Source organism: Nesoenas mayeri, assembly GCF_963082525.1.
Source record: "Nesoenas mayeri genome assembly, chromosome: 4".
Taxonomy (NCBI): domain Eukaryota; kingdom Metazoa; phylum Chordata; class Aves; order Columbiformes; family Columbidae; genus Nesoenas; species Nesoenas mayeri.
The window spans coordinates 50,485,643-50,506,191 of NC_137540.1; the positions used below are offsets into that span (position 1 = coordinate 50,485,643).

General features: G+C 36.2%; 1 protein-coding gene across 2 annotated transcripts in view; it reads left to right on the forward strand.

Moving 5' to 3' along the window:
• NFXL1 (nuclear transcription factor, X-box binding like 1) overlaps positions 1 to 20,549 on the forward strand; it is a 48,826-nt gene that overhangs the window by 21,532 nt on the left and 6,745 nt on the right. For both annotated transcript variants that reach the window (XM_080344283.1, XM_080344284.1), the window contains exons 16-21: positions 4,298 to 4,438; positions 6,902 to 7,068; positions 7,843 to 7,912; positions 14,958 to 15,062; positions 16,306 to 16,392; positions 19,805 to 19,858. In XM_080344283.1, the coding sequence (XP_080200409.1) occupies positions 4,298 to 4,438; positions 6,902 to 7,068; positions 7,843 to 7,912; positions 14,958 to 15,062; positions 16,306 to 16,392; positions 19,805 to 19,858 (624 nt within the window). The remainder of the gene's footprint in view (positions 1 to 4,297; positions 4,439 to 6,901; positions 7,069 to 7,842; positions 7,913 to 14,957; positions 15,063 to 16,305; positions 16,393 to 19,804; positions 19,859 to 20,549) is intronic.

A 20,549-nucleotide genomic window follows, 5' to 3' on the forward strand; every position in this document is an offset into this window, starting at 1 on the left:
TTCTCAAGCAAAGTTTTGCTGTGAAGAGAGGCTGTACTATGTTACTGCTTATACTGGGCTTTTGTTATACCTTCTATAATGGAAGAGGTATAAAAGAAACAAGCTAGGAATTAAACAAGTTATAAAGTCACCTTTTCTTTTACTGAGATACCTGCAGATGATGAGTGGAAGAGAGAATGAAAGCAAACAGTTTAGGAGTTGTGGAATAAGCAAGTCTATTATGTTTACATTTTTCCTTGAATAGTAATTTTAATTTGTGTAGGTGTTGGAGTTGGTTGTGTTCAACTTGGTTTTTTGTTGTTGTTGTTTATTTTTATAAAATTTCACTTTGGTATTTAGTTTAAAAAGTATTTTTAAGAGATTGGTTTGAGCTCTTACATATCTTTGGGTATTTGGAACAACCAATTCAGCACTTAAAACAACAGGCTTAAAATTACTTTTCAGGTGATATGATTATATAAAATACATATTTAGGCAAGTATGATTCTATGATTTTTAACCTAAAATAAGACTTGTTTAAGCTATAGTGTGCAGCCTTCCTTTAAATAATTTTACTGTGTAAATTTTAGATGTGTTTACATATATTTAGAAAAATAACTCTTTAATAACTCTCCTTTGATTTGTAGGTGCTTAAAAGTAGCTCTCAATTCTGTTTCAAGTTGTAGGTCAGAGAGATCACCTGTCATTAACAGTTGCTGCTGCCCCAAAACAAAAACTTGATGTTTTGTTTTTTCTTTGAACTGCAACAAGCATTGGGATGTCATAGCAGTAGCATAAATGTTCTCTTTTAAAATCAAATTATGAGAGCTAGTGTTTATATTCAAAAGCTGTTTTTATGGGAAAACATTAATTAAAGCACATACAAGGTTGCTGAGGACAAACAAGGAAATCTTAACTGGAAATGGTATTAATTTATCTGCTGTAGTTAATTCTCTCATAGTGGCTTCATTTCATTAAATGTTCTAGAGGAATGAAAACACTCTGTTTTTGTTTCCGTGGTATTTTGAATATACCATAATATCAGTCTTACTGTTCTCACACAGATAGAAATCTCTTCTTGGGTTTTTTTGGTGTTTTTTTGGGGGTGGGAATTTGATGCTATGTTTTATAATTCTAAGGTTGTTGGGTTTTTTTGTTAGTTGTGGTTCTCTTATAAGAGGAAGAGCATTATTCTACCTCTAGGTAAAATTTAATGTAAAACTTGATGCAATTCACCTTTATGGCTAAATACCTTATGAATGTTTCAGAGATTTCCCTGCCCTATTGTACTTGATTTTTATTTTCATATTCCAATTGATGTATCTGTTAGTTGATTTTATGCATTTGGGAGGTGTGCTGGAAAACTTCTGAAAGTTGTTTTGCCTTCTTTTCCTTGCGTTCCTTTCCTTAATCCATGGAAGGACCCGTGATCTGAGAATGACGCCTCCTTAGTTTCTTTCTTTTTCCAATCATTTTTCATAAAACACTTCTGGTTCTCATCTGCATTCTCTATTCTTCAGCTCATCAGCCTCCTGGAGTTTGTGGCTTCTTTGATATTCATCCTTGTAGCAAGAGTAGCGACCTCCATTTAGCCATTTCAGAAATGCATTCTAACTATAGGAAGTAAAACTTTTCTCTACTTTGTCCTTTGGATTTATTACTAATATCCGCAACAGATTGACTTGTCAAGAAATGGAAACAAAATTTGAAAATATAATGTATGTTTGATTTAATTGAAATTCTTTTGGTTTTGGCTACAACGTCAATTCATTCCAGAAGACTTTCCGTCTTTTATTGGGCTCAAGACTTGGGAAAGTCGACAAGTGGGACTGGAGCTGTGCTGAGTGCAGCCGCAGGGCTGGGCTGTTCTCTGCGGTTGGCTCTCTGAGAGCTGCTACTGGTGTCTCCTGGCTTGTGAGCTTCACTGCCCCGGATCCATTCAGCATCACATCTCATCTGCTATACGTGGGGGATGCTCCGTTTCTGCCTGTGTGCTTCTGCTAGTTCTCTTTAACTGGAGCTGGTGGCTGGGTTCACATCTGATGGAAGGCTGGCTCTCAGTAAAACGAGTCTCATCAGCATGTTGGACTGTGCAGCCATAGAGCTCATTTGCTATTAGTGCCCTGATCTGCTGTAGCTGCCTGAACTGCAGCAGAACCAGTAGTCATAAAAAACTGAGTGGAAATAGGGGAGCAAGGAAAGGTAGAGACGTGGGCAGTGGCAGATCTTAATGTTTAGTTTGCCTTTTCATTCATTCTTTTACCTTCCAGCATCCTTTGACTACTTATGTTGCTACCGAAAGGAAGTTGTGACTCCAAGGAAGGAGGAGGAGGGAGATGGAAGAGGATGAGAAGGATCAGGGTATTAGGAGTGACAAAAGCTTTGGTAATTGGTGTGTGTTAGCTGGGTATAGTACTATTCTCCACTTCAGACCTTCTTTTTATTAGGCCTGCTGATGGCATTTGCTCATTTGGTCAACAGAAACATAAACCCTCAGAGACCAAGTTGCAGGAGGTTCGCAGCAGGAGTTCAAACCAGGCATTTAGGCTGCTTGCTGTGGTTGTATTAGTGCTTTAGCCAGCATAATGAACTTCAGCTCTGACATAGGGATGGGAGAGTAGTTGGACAGGACAGCGTCAAGGTTTTCTTCTGTGTATTCTGTGCTTGATGTTAAACCTCCTATGCAGACTCCTTTTTGCAGAGTCTCTGTGGGTCAGGATGAGAAGAGGAGGAAGGAGTTAAGGAGTCTTGGGAAGGAATTGTGTTTTGCGATGACTTGGTGTGGAGTATAGCCTTTTTTTTGATGAAGCCTGGAAAACATTTCTGTAGGCAAGTGGATTGAAATCCTACTTTGTATGTCTTTGCTTTAGGATTGAGGGAAGTCAGCGTGGACAGCACTGAAGGGAAAATGTCCCTTGCTCAGTCCTGTGGGGGACTGTCCTCTCTTCCTTTGATCTCTGTTCTGGTGCTTACCCAGTTGTATGGCCAATTCACTTGCAAACCTAGCAAAAAGGAAAGGAATCTTTTCCTGTTAATTCCTTTTCTTCCATTTTGACTAGTTGAATTGTCTTACTCTAAAGACAGATGTGTGGTAGGACTTGTTCCAAGTAAGTGGTAGGAGTGTGCAATTTGGACTGTAGAGCTGGAAAGGGGAAATGGCAGGGATACAGTACAAAGCTGTTAGGCAACTTTAGCTGCAACACAAAATCACACCCTTAGTCTAGTCAAAGTGAGTTATGTCACGTTAGTCTATTGTGTAATAACATCACAAATAATTTCTCTTTTTCTGCACTAAATGATCATGATAATAAGCAAAAGAATACATTTTTTTGACAGCATCATCAGAGAAACTTTTTTTTTTCTTGCAAATATTATGTAAGGGTTGGGAAATGGGAACAATGGGTTTCCTCTAATACTTGTGATATGGAGGGACTTGTACTATTCAACTTTAGGAAAATAATCTAGGTAACCAAGTTAGGAGTTTACATTCCATTTCAGTACTAATGAAGAATAAAGGCTTCTAAATAGATGCTCTGAATAGTACTGCAAAGCCCTGTTAACCGGAGTGTTAACTTCAAATTAGAAAGTGCAAATATGTCATAAGACCTTAAACTCCTAGTCCTGTCATAGAGCCATTTCTTCACCTTCCCAGTCCCTTGAGTTGTATTTGTTGTGTTTGTTTTTTAGAATTTCTGGCTTGCAGATTGTTGTCCGTTTGTAGAATTTTAAAATGTTTTGGGTTTATGATGACCATAACACAATTAGTCCTGTGAAAGTAAACTGTAACTGTCTTCTACAATAACTATAAAGCAGTTTAGGAACTTTTAATGCAAGGCACAAGTACAATGTGGAAAGGAGGAATAAATTACACTAAAAAAATTGAGAATGTAATAGTCTATTAAAAAAAAGTTGCGAAATTTAGCTTGCTTAATTAATAAATAAAATTAAATTTTAAAATTTAAATTTAAATCAAAATTTTAAAATTTAAATTTAATTTTGAATTAATAAAAAATTAGTAATTATACCTGGTATAATCAGTGTAAAACAAATGTGTATGGTTATGTTGGGATAGGAACCTGAAGTCTGTTAAAAGAAAAAAGACAAATAGATGTTGCACTGGTTTTCTTCTTTTAACAAAGATACTCAAGAACCAAAATTTCTCCGTAATGATATTGTGCCTCTGTGTGTGCATATATATATTGCGTGTGTGTATATATGTATCACACACAACACACATGCGATGCGTGTATATATACACTATCTGCATATATATGTATATATATACACTTACATTTATTTATTTATCTTTAAATTTTAGGTTAGTCCATTACCATGTCATTCTGCAAATCCCTACTCATGTAAGAGGTTTTGTGGGCGGCTTCTTGATTGTCAGAATCACACCTGTATGAAAGAATGTCATCGCGTTACTAAATTGAACAGCAGTGCAGATGAAAAGAAGGTAGGTTAATTTCCTTTTTGCCTTTGCTTTTGTGTATTTTGTACATTGTCTTCAGTTTTGACTGGAAAATAAAGAATTTGGATCTGGAAGGCACAGAATCTATTCCAGATTCCACAGGGAAACTTGTCATGTGTTCCGTTCCTATTGACGCTGTGACATTTAGCTAATCTATAGTTCTCTGGACTAGAAGACTGATACAATATTACATATTTTGCAAATGCTACACTTTTTTGTTTTATGTTAATGTACATCACTTTGTTTTCATCAAACACTTATTTAAGACTTTTGGTAAGTCTCTTCTAAAGTCAGTTTTTGTAACTGTCAAGATCAAGCGAACTGATAATCTGTATATACAAATGCACTTGCAGTCTACTGGGGAAAGCGTTTACCGAGGAGAGCTGTAAATGGCTTGAGAAGGCTAACAAATCTTTAGCAGAGCGTACTGAAAATGTTGTAGGATAGGTGAAGACTTCTTAAAGCACTGGGGAGATATATTCATGTTTATCAATGTTTACTCAAAACTGTCATTTATGTGATTGAGAAGCTGTAAGTGTTAATTGCTGAAAATAATATGAAAGAAAAATAAAATTAAGTATGAAGGTGAAAACTCTTCTAGTTCTGAGCAGTCAAAGGTACATAGATTATTATTTGAGAGAATCATTATTTGGAGGAAAACAGCTTTTTAAGTTTTTAAAGCATTAATGTAGAAAAACATGGTCTCTCTGGGCATTTAGAAAACCGAGCAGGCATTTAGTTGGGAACAAAACATAAATGTTGTATTTTAACTTCCAGTTATATATTAAATAGGATGATTTCCCTGTGGATTCCAGGCCTAGAAATGGTGGTGTCATCTAGTAACAGTATATATTGCAGTTAATGTATTATTCTTTTAAAGCTTGTGGAGCCTTTGTCTGAGGGGTATGAGCTGTTAGTGCAACTTGTGGAAGAGTAACCTGCAGCAATATAGTGACATCAGTAAATACTGAGAGTGGCAGTTGTTTAAGCATCTTTACTTATTACTATAAGAGGGTGTCTGCTGGCTCCTTCTGTTAAATAAATTAAAATGTGGGTGGCTAGGGATTATTCCTAGATCCATTTTGAATGAGACAATACATTCTCAGAAAATGGGAATCTGTGTGCATGTGAAATAAGGGTAAATCTCATTCTCAGTTGTCTTTGAATTTTTATAAACTCAAGTTGGTTTTGACTTTTAGAACTTTAGTTCTGTTTTGATAGCCTAAATTGCACATGTACTCAGAAAGGGCTGATTAGACTTCTTGTTTATATCTCTAAATAATGGTTTTTCTGTCTGGAATTTAGGTTTGTTATGCAAGTTGTGTTAGAAAACATTGCAGAAAGGCCAGCTACTTGCTTTTACCTACTGTTAATTTTTATATTAGATTCTTCTTCTGAATGCTTTCAGCTGTTATTGTCTTAGATGTGAATATTGGGGAGTTAGGTTTTGTAAAGGGTCATTGCTCAAAGTTTCCTTTTTAAACTTCAGCAAAAATTGTTCGACTGTAGAAGTAGCAAAAGAGGGAACAGGAAGAAAATGGGGGGGAAACCATTAAAAACTTTAGTTCTTATGCCCTTATTTTGAACAGCATAAAGTGAAATGTTGGCGGAAGCACTGTGTAGCTTCATTCTTGGATTGGCTTTGACTAACTTCTGTGAAACTGAGTGTTTGATTGTGATGGTGGGCCTTAAACACTGTCCTGTGTAGGCTTAGTTGATAAATCATGTCAGTCTATGTGTGTTTGATATCAAACTAGGGTTGTGGATGAGTTATTAATAAGAGATAAGAATATGAATAGAAATGGAGCTTAATTTACTGTGCTGATGTTTGTCATGTTGTGCTGAGGTTGATCACATCACCTGGAATGAGGATGACACCAGAGCTCTTGTAGACCTTGTGTAATGTATGGAGCAGAAGCAACGCCTTAGCAGCTCCCAGCATATACCTCAGCTAATATGTTTGGGAAGATTATATAAACTACCATACACATACAGAAATGGAATGACTTATTTTACATCTTAAAATCAAGCAAATAAACTTCCCCACCCCTGTATTACAGAGCAGGATGTCATGACTAAAGTATCACAATAACATGATGGGTGAGAAAATTTAATTCTGAACATGGAATTACTTTTTTTCGTAACAGTTTTCCAGAGAGAATTAACAGGCTTAATGGCAGTTTTCCAAAGCGCTAATATTAAGAGGTCTTTTTAAGCCCAGGAAGCACAATAGAACCCTGTTTCTTTGACTGACAAACACTGGTATTTCTGCTTTTCTTTTAAAAGCATATTTTAATAATTTTTTTTTTTGCTTAAATGGTATCTTGCTGAGTAGCTGGATTTCCTTAGAAAAGACACCCCAACTCTCTTCTGTATAGAAGCTTGTTAATAGCATCTAACAAACAAATGTTTGGCGCTTCCTTTAGGACTTTGTTTTTATTTTGTTAGGCAGGTGCAGAATGCTCACAGTGTGAAGAGGAGTGTACCAAGCCCCGGCCATCTGGCTGTCCTCACCGATGTGTTTTGCCCTGTCATCCTGGGAATTGTCCATCATGTCTCCAGATGCTTAAAATAAAGTGTCACTGCAAACTATCAATACTGTATATTGAATGCTTGTAAGTGTCAGAACTGAACCCAGCTTTTAATTTGAATGCTACTAACTGGAAACCATTTGAAATGTCTGGGAATGGGAGCTACGCTTATGGCAAGTTATAAAATTTATCTTGAAGGTTATAATTTGTATCATAATTTTTCTTCTATCTAAAATTTACCAGTGTTTTATTTGGTATTACTGCTAAAATTATAAATGCATGGAATCTCATGAGCAGAGGTGGTTTTTATAATGTAGTAAATGTTTTCAATTATGCAAATACAGTAATCTGCATAATGTTTCCTCTATTGTGGTTCTTTTCCAATATGTAAAAGAAGAATTTTTAAACAAGAATTAAGATTAATGTAGTTAGTATGTAGTTAGTGTAAAACATCATTATAACTAATGTCCTTCAATCTCTAGCTCTTTTAATTGGAAAACTTCGTAATCGTTTATACTCCTTTTTAGTCATTTGTGTGTGTACAGAGGGTAGGCTATGCTTTACTAAATATAAAATGGGGCTCATACATTTAAGCGTTGTCCTCTGTGTATTGCTCTGAAAACGTTCGTCCCATGCGCGTGTGCTCTTCTTTGTGCAATTTCTTTAAAGTACCTCGGATTCTCTAAATTCCTGTGCCTTTGTCTGTAAAATAATGTAGTTTACATTAGTCCCACAGGATGTGGATAAATGAGCCTATTTTTCTTTACAGTGAAATATGTTAAAAAGATACCCCTAACTGTATTGACTACTATTGTTTTTAATTTGGAATTTATCACAAATACAGCTTTTCTTTTACAGAAAATTAACAAGTGCTGATTTAAAAGAAAAGGAGCTTCTTATTTCCTGCAAAAATCAGTGTCCAAAAGAGGTAAGACATATTAACAAAGAAATACTTGATTTGATGGATGTGTGGAATTTTGCGAATTATACTTTTTTTTTTTTAAGGTTTGTGGTATCATTTCATAGGGCAAGCAAACTAGAGAAGCTCAGTCTTAATGAAGAGGCTAACTCGTAGATGTGGAGGTGGTTAGTGAGCTGTACTCAGAGGACAGTTATTAAAGTATTCCTGTCAAATTGGAAGGTTATATTGAAGGATAATAGATTTGTCTCTAAGGCATTACTGGTTTGAATGTTTAAGGAGGCAGGTGAGGTTAAATGTGGAAGAGTATGTTCTCTAACGTGCTTAAAAACTGGTCTTAAATTTATATCTTCAAAATAACAGGATGCTGTTTGATTAGGAAGAATGCTGAGAATTGTGCTTGTGAATTGTCTCATCTAAGTGCAGGTCTAGTAATCCCTGTCTGCAACTTAACCTGTGAAATGGGTTAATAATGCCCTGCTGCGTTAGTGAAATATATGTTAGGTAGTGTGAAACAGAAGACAAGCCAGTAAATCTTTCTGCTGTATCTGGGTATATCTAAAGGGTTGCTGTAAAGAAGAGCGAATAATGTCCTTATTGCATGATGCATATACTATGAACCAGTGTGTATAGGAATCAGTAAAGGAGATCCACGTTAAATACTACCTTTGAGTAGTAAAACTTGTGGAGCAGGGGAATAACTGGTTGGAGAAGCTACCAGGTTTTCAGAAATAATGGCTTAGACATGTATCAGGATTTGTCCAGTTGTGGATAATACTGCTTTAAGACACGAGGAATGGGCCAAATGACTTTTTCCTTGTTATGTGCTGCTTGTGTGCTTTCAGTAATCCATGCATTACTTTTTATTGCATGCTTGCTCTTTAGTTGTCATTAGTTGTGGTGAGAGTGACAGCCCTTTCTTTGCTTCATTCTCCACTGTAGGGTTAGAAAATTTATGAAGTGGAAAACCAGGAATAGTCAGGAATATTTTGAAAAGTGTTTCCACTGCTAAACTCGCCAGAATTTCTGAGACATTCTCCTTCCATGCAATAAAAGTGCTTGTGCTGAAGAAAATATTTTATCCTGTAGTCACTTATTATTTTGTTGTTCTGGTTTGACCTTTTACTGTGTAGCTGAGTCTCTGTCTCACTCAATATTTGGCTGACACTCATTAAAAATTTAATTCAACCCATTGTCCTTTTCTGATTCAACTCAATTCCATTATGCTGGTCTGCCTATGATGTCCTCTAGTCTGAGACTTCTGCCCTATGTCATCTCTTGTACTTCTGAATTCTACCTCAACCTTATAAATGTAGATTCAAAATTGTCTTTTTTTCTCATTATTTTCCAGTGTCAAGAAGCATCAAATTTGAATCCTTACCTTTATTTAAAAACTTTTTTTTGTTTGTTTTGAGTAAATGCAGAAATTCACAAGATTCCTGCATGTTTCCCAACAGCCTCTGTTCCTCTGTTTTTCAGACAAGATTGGGTCCACCCCATCAGGAGGGCCGTGCTCTGTGCTGCGTACCTACTTGTATCTTCTACTTTTTGCCCTTGTAGATGCCTTTCCGATGCCTTTTATTTTTTCTGTAAATGAATGTGCTTGTCACAATTTTCTCATCTGGATGTCTGAAAGCTCTCTTCCTGGCGTGGGAACACTTTTGGGTATTATTTCATTGTCCAGTTACCTCTTAATTCTGTCCTTTCATTTCTCTTCCTGTTACTTTGGCTTTATTTGCTCCAAGGCTTCCTTCTCTGTTTTCAAGAGTGCTTATAATCTCTTAATATGAACTACGTGTTCCTGTACTTGAGCCTTTCTTCAAAGATTCTTTTTTCCATATCTCATCTTTGACTTTGATTAATGTAACTATTTTGATTTTTCTGGATATATTCCCAAGACTGAGTCTGGGATCTAAAATCCATCTGCTAGTGGTCTTGAATTCTAGCTTGTGGTTCAGAACTGCCCTGTTCCACAGATGATGTCTTTTTTACTTAATTTAGAGGGATGTGAAAGAAAGCTTAGGACAAGAGAGTTCACTTTATTTTTATAAAGCTTAAATCTATTTAACTCTAAAATTCTCATTCCTATAGGTGGCTTGAAAAATAAGGTTTTATGCAACTTCTGCCATCCAGAAAATCCTTTTAGTAAATGCAGATGATGTAAAAATGCATGTTCTTCCCTTCCTGTGATAATAGCTCTTGGCTTCACAAAAGTATTAGGCAGTTCATATCTTTGTGTTGCAGTTCATCCTTCTTTCCTCAGATCCTATTTCAGTAGCTTTGTATGTATGGTATGGGGGTTTTTCACTTTTTTTTTCCTAAAAAATTTTTTCCTTTTTCTCTGAGTATTGAACAGTGCTAGGGATATTTTGTCTGTTTTATAAGTATGCAGCATTTGGCTGCAGCTTTGGGAAAATCAGCTAGCTGTATCATAATACAAATTGTACTGGTAGTTCTCCTTTGAGGGAATCCTTGATAAACACAATTTGAAGGAGCAGCCTGAACAGACATCGCCCTGCCACTGCCACCACCCCTCCCCAGCAAATATAGATCAAGCCCACTGGGGGGACTTCATGACAAGAACTTACGAACACCTTAGCCTTGGAAAGATAAGATGGATAAGAGTACTGAATTTAGAACATTTAAAGTTTACAAGACAAATATGTCTGCACAAAACTAAAGTCGAAGTGTTTTGTGTGAAGTCCTGACAGTCTCAAGTAAATTTCAAATTAGCATTTTATGAAAATTTTCTTATTCAATGTCAGAAACTGACCTCGGATCATTAGCAGAGTTAAGCTGCTGTTTGCTAAAAATTAGTGTGCACCGTCACTCCACCAAGCTTAGCGGAGTGCAGCTTAGGTTCGATAGAGTGAAGTATTTTACTGAAGTCTAAGGTTTGAGTTGTTTTTCTTTTTGGTTAATGGAAATTGTGGTAGACAGTTTTCTACCATATTAGAATTAAAGGTAGCATGATACATTTGGATATTGTGAAAATCAATTGTATTGTTTGGTGCCTTGAAAAAACACAGCAGGAAACTGAAAGTTTTGAAAGATTTCATGCTTTTTGTTTTGGCTATGGCAGTGTGAAACTATAAAAATGACTTCTGGTATTATACAGTACAGCTCGTATTTCCTTTCTGCTTTAGGGAGAAGCAAAGTCTTTGATATAGCCACAGCTGTTAGATGAGATGCTTTAATTAAAAAGCTCTTTCTTTTGTTTGGTAGCAATAACAAAATATCCTGTTGAAGGAAATTTAACTTTTTTTTTTTTAATCAGGGGTGATTAAATTCTCATGATCATGTTTGCAGATGTTTTGGGACAATTCTTATACAGAAGTTCTAACAGTCTATCAGTTTTCATCATTTATGTATTCATATCAGTATCTTTGGGTATGTGTTTAACATTTTATTCTATCTAATTAGTATCTTCTGACAAAACAACCGTACTTTGTACTTCTGCTGTGTATTCTGCTACTGTCTTGATGTGAAAAATGGGACCCCATTGTGATAAATTTATTTTAACATGATAGTGCAGGAGGGACGGTGTCATACATTTAAAGAGTATGCATTTTTTTTAAATAAATGAAATAAATTTTACTGCTAGAATGCTTAATGAAGTCTGTAAACACAGGTTAAAAATATATATGGGTTGCAGAAATTTAATTTCAAAGGGAAAATGCACGGCTTTGGTCCATAGTGAGAGGATTTTCCTCAATGTCTGGCTTGAGCAGTGGAGGTTTTCATAAGAGCTCTGGGGCAGGGCCACCCTTTGAACTGAGGTTTCTGCTCCTTTGCTAGGAAGTGATAAACTCATCTTTTGTACTTAGCTTTTGGGATTAGTTTCTTTATTAGTGGGTTATTTTCCTTGCTATCAGGTGTGTATTAAAAGGTTGTGTTTATTACCTTCTAGTGCAGGTCAGTTAAGCTTCCATAAATGTTGATGGTTTTTATAATCGTCAGACAAAGTGAAGAACTAAATGCATTGCCTATGGGGAAAATATTTGTAGGATTTTTCTGATTTGTTTTCAAGGCTGTGGATTAAATCCTTTTCTTTTAAAGGCCTTGCCATGTCAAACATACAGCCTGTTTTTAGTAGTCTTTAGTCCACAAGCTATTGACAAGAGATCATTTACGGTGAAAGAGATCTAAAGGGGCATATGCTTTCTGTTTTAGTCCCAAGTAGCTCAGCACAGACGCTTAAAAACAAGCAAAAAAAAAAATCCCTTCCCACTACATTATTTATCCAGCAGAAGCAGCAGTAACATTGCTTTTGTTTTCTGAGATTGCGGGGTAATGTTTTGCCACTCGTTTCACTGTTCCACTTGATTTTTATTTTTTTTTAATGTTGGTTTTGCATTGGAGTGAGTAAAAAGGAAGTTACACTGTCAGCTTCGTTCTTGTCCTGTGTCTCTGTGGATGTGAACTGTGTAGCTCTATGCAAAGATCCAAATGTGTAAATTTGGATTTCAGTATTGGATTAAACATATTTCTGTGCTATGCACATTTTGCTCTAATGGAACGTAATGTAAGAATTTTATTGCAGTAGCACCTGGAAGTTGAGGAGAGAGCCACTGCCTTGAATTTGCAGCTCTGACTTGTCAGTTATAAGGCTGTTTATTTGGGCTTTAACACTAATAATGGAAAAGTACCTAATTATTATGGAAGAGTAAGCTGGAAGTAATAGTTCTAGTCCTGGATTGTTGTGGTCAGCATGGGATCACTTGCAGATGTGACTAGATCGTGTTATTGTGTATGATGCTTTTGGGTAGGGAGAAGGACCCTCTGCTGCACAGAGGTCATACAGTAGCAAATTGATTTTGCAGAGATGGTGGTCACTGGTGAGCAGCCTCAGCTATTAGACTCTGTGTTCTGGCTGGTAGTCCGACGTCAGCAGCATACAAAGCTTAAAGACAAGTTTCTCCTCTCATCCTTTCAAAATGAGGCAAAATGCAAAAACAAACCTAAATTCCTTCTTTGATAAGATGACCGATTTATATTTTTTCCCCTCCAGATAAAGGAAATTGATTAGATCTGCTACATAAGGCTTCATCAGAGCAATTGAGTCAGCGCCACTTAGTGAATAGCTAGTTCAGATCCAGAAGAGGGTTAATACAAGGATAAAGGTGGGCTAAAGGAAACAACTGCTTGTATTTTACTATTTTACTAAATGAAAAGTTGGACCAAGAGATGTTAACAGTAAGGACATTTTCCCAAGAACTGGATTTACGCCTGACCTTGCATTGTTTTCAGTAATGACATTTGCACCAAAAAATATTGGAATTTTCTGATGAAAATTTATGGGGTGTTACCAGTACGTGACAACTGAGGAAATGCATCTGCAGAACACATGTATTTGGGGCATGTTATTAGATACAGGAAAAAAAAAAAGTAAGACCATGCATGTCAAGGCTAATAATAAGCTCCCAGGAAACAGCAGAAATTCTTATTGTCACAGCATGGAGAGAAATGCAAATGAGAGCTGAAGATGTATTGGGGAAGATATTCTATTAAGAATAAGGTGCAATTAAGGCATTGTCACAGAGTCCTTCCTGCTGAGATGTCATTTGGAATATTACATGCAGTTCTGGCTACTGTATTCAAGAAACACTGATTTAAACTGGTTGAAATTCTATGAAGGAAATAGTATGGGAATAAAGAGCCTTTTATGAAAGGACAGCAGAGAAATATTTCAGTATCAGGATAAGACCTAAAGGGTTTAAACTAGTGTAGAATAAATGTGGGAGATTTAGGAAAGCTCTTGCATCTTATAGAGAGTTCCTGGAACAGCCTCCGTAGCAAAACAGTGAAAGTGGGGGCAGAATGGGGGACTGTTTTCATGGCAAGGCTTTACCCAGTGCTAGGGCATCAGAGGAGGCGCCTGCCTTTAGGAGAACTGGGCTTTAGGACTGAACGTGATGACTTAGAGGTTCCTGTTAGTCCTGTGTGAAATGTGCCTAGACATTCACTAAGAAAAATGAGCCTAAACTGCAAAGTATCTATCAGCGTAATAATAGTTTGTGACTGGCAGGGACATGAAAATATGTGTGTCTGTTCCATAATTTTTGTTGGAAAGTTTTGTATTCTGTTTAGGTGTGTGTTTCACGGTACTAGCTGAGAGCTTGAGCCAGTTCCAATCAACTTCCGAGAATCAACAAGAACTGTTCACACCTGGATTTTGTAGTTATCTTATTTAGCATTCTTATTCTTGTGGGTGCAGTGATGTAGTATGTATGCATTTTTCAGTTTTTAATAAATATGAAAAAATGTCTTAAAATTGTATGTCTCACAGTATTTTCCAAATTGTCTTAATCCCTTGATGGTGAAGAGGTGAAATTTCGCTCTTTTATGAAGAACAATATCAAATACTATTTTGAATAGTTGGTGGATTTAAAGCTGCCTCTATAAATTAATTGCGTGTCTTATGTGATATTCCACTTTTAGTTATTAACAGTATTGGATTATGTAATTGAAAATGAAAAATCACTTTTGTGAAGATTTCTTATAGGTACATATATAAGCAAGGTATATTTTCAGTCAAGTTCTTAACAGAAATTGAAAAAAATGGTTTGCTTTCTTGTTCTTTAATATAATGCTGGGAGCACTGCTACTTTGCTAACCACATATTTAAATCAGTATCTCAGTTCTTAATAATTGAGTGATAATATTTTCATTATAAATGTTGAAAACATTGCTTGGCAACAACCCAAACATCAATGTATTATCAACATTCTTCTCCTACTAAATCCAAAACTCAGCACTATACCAGCTACAGGGAAGAAAATGAACTCTATCCCAGCCAAAACCCGAACATTGTGCCAATAAAAGATAATTCATTCTACAGAAACTGAAATAGAGTAAATAACAAGAAGGCATTTGCCAAAAAAAAAAAAATCAACTATTTCACAGAGGAAAAACTGATAAGCTGAATTAGTTTTCTGTTAAGCTGCTGTGTCTGAAATAAAACCAGTTCATAGATTCTTTGTAGTTTTACAATTATTCATTGATGATATTCATTCATTTATAATGTTTTATTTGTGTGTTCTGTTCTTTATAGTTGCCCTGTGGTCACCGGTGTAAAGAGATTTGCCATTCAGGTAGCTGCCCTCTGAACTGCAGCCAGAAGGTCAAACTCCGATGTCACTGTAAGAGACTGAAAAAGGTGAATTTCTAAGTTACAGTTTGGAAAACAATGTGTTTTCTTTGCATGTTCCTAGCCTTATATGGATGCATTGTCTCTGGTGCAGGCAGGTCCAGTTATTCTACTAGAGATATACCAGTTCACATCAGCTGAAGATCTGGGCTGCAATATCAAAAGATTCACTATTCTAAAATCTGTTAGCTACCTGATTTACAATAGCTTTGTCTTCAAGCACACTTGAGTTTTTGTAGCTCATTCAGGAGAACAGTCAGATGACATGGAGTAATTTGAGGAAAAAACAAACAAACAAACATTTTGGTGACGATATTTGGAAAGTTTATAGTTATGTAAGTTAGAACAAGCCCAGATTTTGTGAATCCATAACTAATGTAATCAGTTATGGTTCTCTGCAAACCTAAAAGCAGGTACAGGCATCAGCTTCCTAAGCTTCTAACAAAGATAAGGGACAAAGTAGTTTAACAAGTTTATTATACCTATATAGCATTATAAGAGGAAGAACAGAAATTGATGTGAAGTCCTGGTAAATAATAATGACTCAACAACAACAAATTGTTATCTGGCTTAATTAAAAGGTGCTTCAATTATTTTTCTGGACCCACTTAGCTTCTGAGCCTTCCAAACAGGTTGCAGTTCCCCAGAGTTTTCAGCTTCTTCAAGAAATGTCTTGTGCAACCAAAAGTCTTGCAGGTGGGATGTTCAGCAAGAGAAAAGATGACATGTGCAGAACAAGTGCTTCAAATTGAATGATCTCTGCTTACAGACAGCCACCTTTTTTTTTTTTTTTTCTTTTTCTTTTGTTTTCAATATTAGGGAGAGGGGAGGAGGTATGAGTGAGAATTATTTTTTTTTCTCCATGACCAGACCTTGCCCTGTAATTTCAGCCAGTTAAGAGAATGTATATGAGGTTGCTGAGACTCTGAATGCTAGCTCTTTCTGCCAGAGTTCAGAAGGTTATCTTACTTTCTCTTAGGTAAACAAGAGTAAAGAGGATAGAGGAGAAATTAAACTGGACTATTTGATTTATTCTTGCTTTCAGCTTACCTTTTCAGAAAGAAGGAAAAGATAAAAGGACAATTTCATACAGAATTACAGATTCAAATAATGTTTCGTCGTGAGCTTTATTTCTATGTAACCAGTGTTTTACTAAATAAGAATGTTTTATAATTTTCACAAAGAAATGGACATTATAACTAAAATTTTATATAAGGAAACTATTCTAAAAGACCCAAATTATACTTAACAGGAAGTACAGTGCAGCAAGATAGAAGATGGCCAAGTTTCACTGGAATGTGATGCATTATGCAAGGAAATGAAACGGAAAGCATCTGAGGTAATGTATCCATTGTAGCTATGATTTTTTCTCAGTGCTTCAAGAAAAGAAGGAAAAAATGAACGCAGAATTATTTTTCAAGGCAATACAAGCAAAAAATACAACATAAGTAGATATGCTGTTTATTAACAGCTCCTTTTCCAGACATGCGTTTGGCTTAGGGGGAGAATTACAGTGTTTGTTGACAGTGTTAGTTAACACAGTGAAATACTATGTTAAAACAACATTGTTTTTTTCCTTGTTGTTGTTCTTGTTGTTGTTTTTATTTGTTAGAACACGTTTTTTCCTCTTCTGAGAAACATGATGGTCAGTGATGATAAAATCGTCATTGCTCTTGATCAGTGCTGTAGGATTAGGGCCAGGGCGCTTCACAGGGCATTGTTAGATCTGCTCATTCCTGTGAAAGTTTTGCAGCCACTGAATGCTCAACTTGCCCATCATGAAGCGTGTAATCCTGTCACACCTTATTAGTTACCCTCTACCGGAAGAACGCAGAGTTTTCAGCAATAGCAGTGTAGGTTTTTAGCCTGCTGCAAATGTGACTTCTCCCTAGTTCTGCTGTTTATGAAGTAAAGAAAATGCTGCGTGCTATCACCCAGAGAGACGGAATATCAACCTTGCTCTTATAAGCCTTTTATAAAACATTAAAAAAAAAGAATTGGTGCATAAATTGCTTAGTGTTTATCGAGTGTTACATGTAATAAATGCGTAGCCCAAAAACTCGGTGGCCAAAGCTGACTTTTGTCAGTTTCTGCTCAGACTTACAGGATTGACTGGCAAGTTCTAGCAAGTACCACGTATACCAAATCCTGCAAATTTGCAAGCAGGTCAAATGCTAAGCCTCTTGGGATATGCCTTCAGAAAATCCCGACCATAGCAAACAGTTCCAGTAGGAGTGTGGAGATAAGTTCATAGGACATGAAGTGCATGAGGTGAATTCACAAGCGACTCCATGAGCTGGGATGCAGCAACGTGTCCCATTGTGGTGCAGTGAGCACAGTGTCAGCTGCTGTTTGACTTCAGGATATACTAGTTCCTGTTTCTCACCCCTGACATTGTAATCCACGGGGAGGAATGGTCTAACACAATGAGCAAATGGCTGCAAGTTTCTGCTATAAGCAATGCCACAGACATACTGTGTCGCGTAACCTGGCTGTGTGTACCGTGCTCACAGAAGAACATAGATTTAATTGTTTGGGGCTTTTGATATCAACTTCTAAAGTTCTATTTAAATTCTTAGCAGGCACTTCTTTGTAGCCTGTGTTGACTTGTAAATGCCGCACTAGAATATTCTATTATTGTATGCACTTGACGAAAGTAATTTATTATGTCAGTTGCTGTTTAATGTTTCAAGACTGGAAAAAATCTGTTAAAAACAGCAGATGTTTACAAAGAAAACTTAGTTTGCACAGTTGCAAAACAACCATCACTTTCCAAAACCAAAGTGTGTTAACTCTTAATGAAACTCTTCATGTATAGCACCTAGTGAGTATGCACTTCTGAGAAACTGAATTCATCTTTTACTGGACATTTTATTGAAGAAATAGTTCTAGAAATGTTTCTCCATACTGTGATTATAATGGTTTTGCTTCCCTCTACCTACGTATATGATACCTATGTATCTTATACACATATGACCACATCATTGTAAAAAGAAGCTCTCCTGTTGCTGTGGCTCACTTTTTCTTTTGGAGTTGGAATTCTGCCTTTAGATGGCAGTGGAATGCCAGGAGGATAAGTGGGCGGTTTTTTCCACACCAGACTTTCTGATGTCAGGTGTGTATGGCCAGAAAGGTCTTTTATATGCTCTTCTAAAGAGAGACTCTGACATTGTGTCTTGATTAATGAAATTCTCAATAATGCTTTTATTTGTTATATGGTTTGGCAATTAAAAAAATTGTTTGAAAATCTGCAAATAGGACTGTTCTGTTTACCCTGTCCTCAATGCACACTGAGCTGCAGTGTGCTAAAGCATGGACTAGTGTGCTTTCTCCTTAGTCATCAAGAGCTTTTGAATTGCAAATTGTTTAGAACAAATTCCACCTGTGCAAACCATATTTAGTAAATTATTGTTACTGTTAGTATGCAAATCGTCCGGTTATTATGATCAAGACTGTTTTTCATTTCAAGTTATTAATCAGATTTTTACATCTGACTTTTCTAAGGCAGTGATTCAGTGGCCACAGTGCTAAAGGTCCAAGAAATGTATACAAGAAGGCAGACACATATTCTTCCCCAGTTTACACTTCCTGTTGTTACTATTACTGTAGTGATCTCTGACTATGGCAATTTCAGAGACTCAGCTGGTGTCTTTCTGTTTAATGGTCTTTGGATTTATCTTCTGGTAGCACGCCTAATTGTTTTTTGGTCGACATAAACTTTTGGCATCTACAAACATTCTAGATTTAGCCAAAGACTCTGTGGGAGTAGAATATTGCCTTCTGTTATGAACCAGCTTCCTTGTAATTTCATTTTATGACTTTGCTTTTGTATTATGAAAAATAATTATCGATGTTTTATCCTTATTTGGCATCTTACACATTCTTTGGGATTTTGTGCCTTGTTAGCCATCTGATGAATCCTAGTTACGCATCTCTTTAGATGGAAGCAACTCCATCCTGTTGTCTTCTGTATATGTTCAGGATTTACATTCTTTTGTTATTGCAGGACCAAAACTGAATGCAGGAGCTGAGATTCAAGTGTATCATGTGTTTACATATTGATATTTTTTCTATACCATTCTTTTATTAATAATTTCTAGCATTTGATTTGCTTTCTTGAACACTGTAAAACATTTATCTAGAAATATCAACTGTAACTCCCATTACTTCTTTTCATAGGGCTTTCTGATGGTAGAGCATTTTTAATTACATTTAGATTGCATTACACCGAGAGGTTGAAAGCAGTTTCATTATGCATTATTATTATATGTCATATTTGGTACAAATATAGAGGCTTCCTTTTACTCTAGTAGTCAGTGAATATTTTAAGTACTTGGAATGAAATATGTGTGTGTAAATTATATACTTACATAGGAATTATTGGTATGTGTGAAGTGTACTGGATTGAGGATAAAGTTGCTGAAAACTTAGAATAACTGTCTAGGAATTTTCCTGGTTGTTAGTGAACAAACTGTTCCTTTTGGGTTTTATATTTGTCACTTGAACTTGTCAAGTTGAAATCAGAAGTTCAATTTATAACATTGTTGTAGCCATTGTATGTTCCATGTTTTCCAAATGTGATGTGATGCAGCTTTTTCTGAGAATATTTTGTAATATAAGTTAAGATCTCGCTTGATGAAAGTTTTGCTGATGTTTGGTTAGTACCATTCTATAGGAGTGATTATGACTCTAAGAAAATAGGTTTAGCTGCTGTTTACAACAGTTGCTTATCACTTTGTATGTCTGAACAGATAAAAGAAGCAGAAGCCAAAGCTGCTATTGAGGAAGAAAAACGAAGACAACAGGTATCAACCTTTCTTTTTCCTCACTTACTTCCTCCCCACTTTGTTCTGGTTAGTAAATCATTTAATTTGCATGCAACTGAAGATGTGTAGTTTGCAATGTGATATGCACAGTCATTCCTGTCAGCTGTTATCTTACTCCGTGTGTTGTGAATGATTTATAATGGTTAAAGTCCACATTTTTCCAAACAGTTTTCATAATTTTATGCAAAATATTAATTAGTTGGTTTAATCTTGCATGACTGTAACTGTGTATAGTATAGTTTATTTTTAAAATACTAAGTACTCTTGATTGTAATTGAACACTTCATAATGCATAAACCACACAGAATTGCTGAAGAGCCTCCATAGAGATTTAAATATTGGGTGAAGCTTCCCTCCTCCCTCCCATCATGAAAGAATGAGGAAGCCTAAATGAGTCTTTGTTCTTCAAGGTCTCTGGAGGGAGGAAAACGTGTATTTACTGTAATTGCTGTTGTTGGTGAGCATATGTTGTCAGTATTGTAATCCAAAAAGCTTTTGTGCCACCTGCCTGGAGACACTAATACTAATCGTATCTCAGGCACTAACCGTGAGGGTGGTTGGTGGTGATGGCTGGGTCAGGTTTGTCATCTGGAGGCTGCAGCCTTAACGTGCTTCTCCCTGACAGTTCATGCACATATGCATGAGCATGTGACACCAGACCATATTCGAA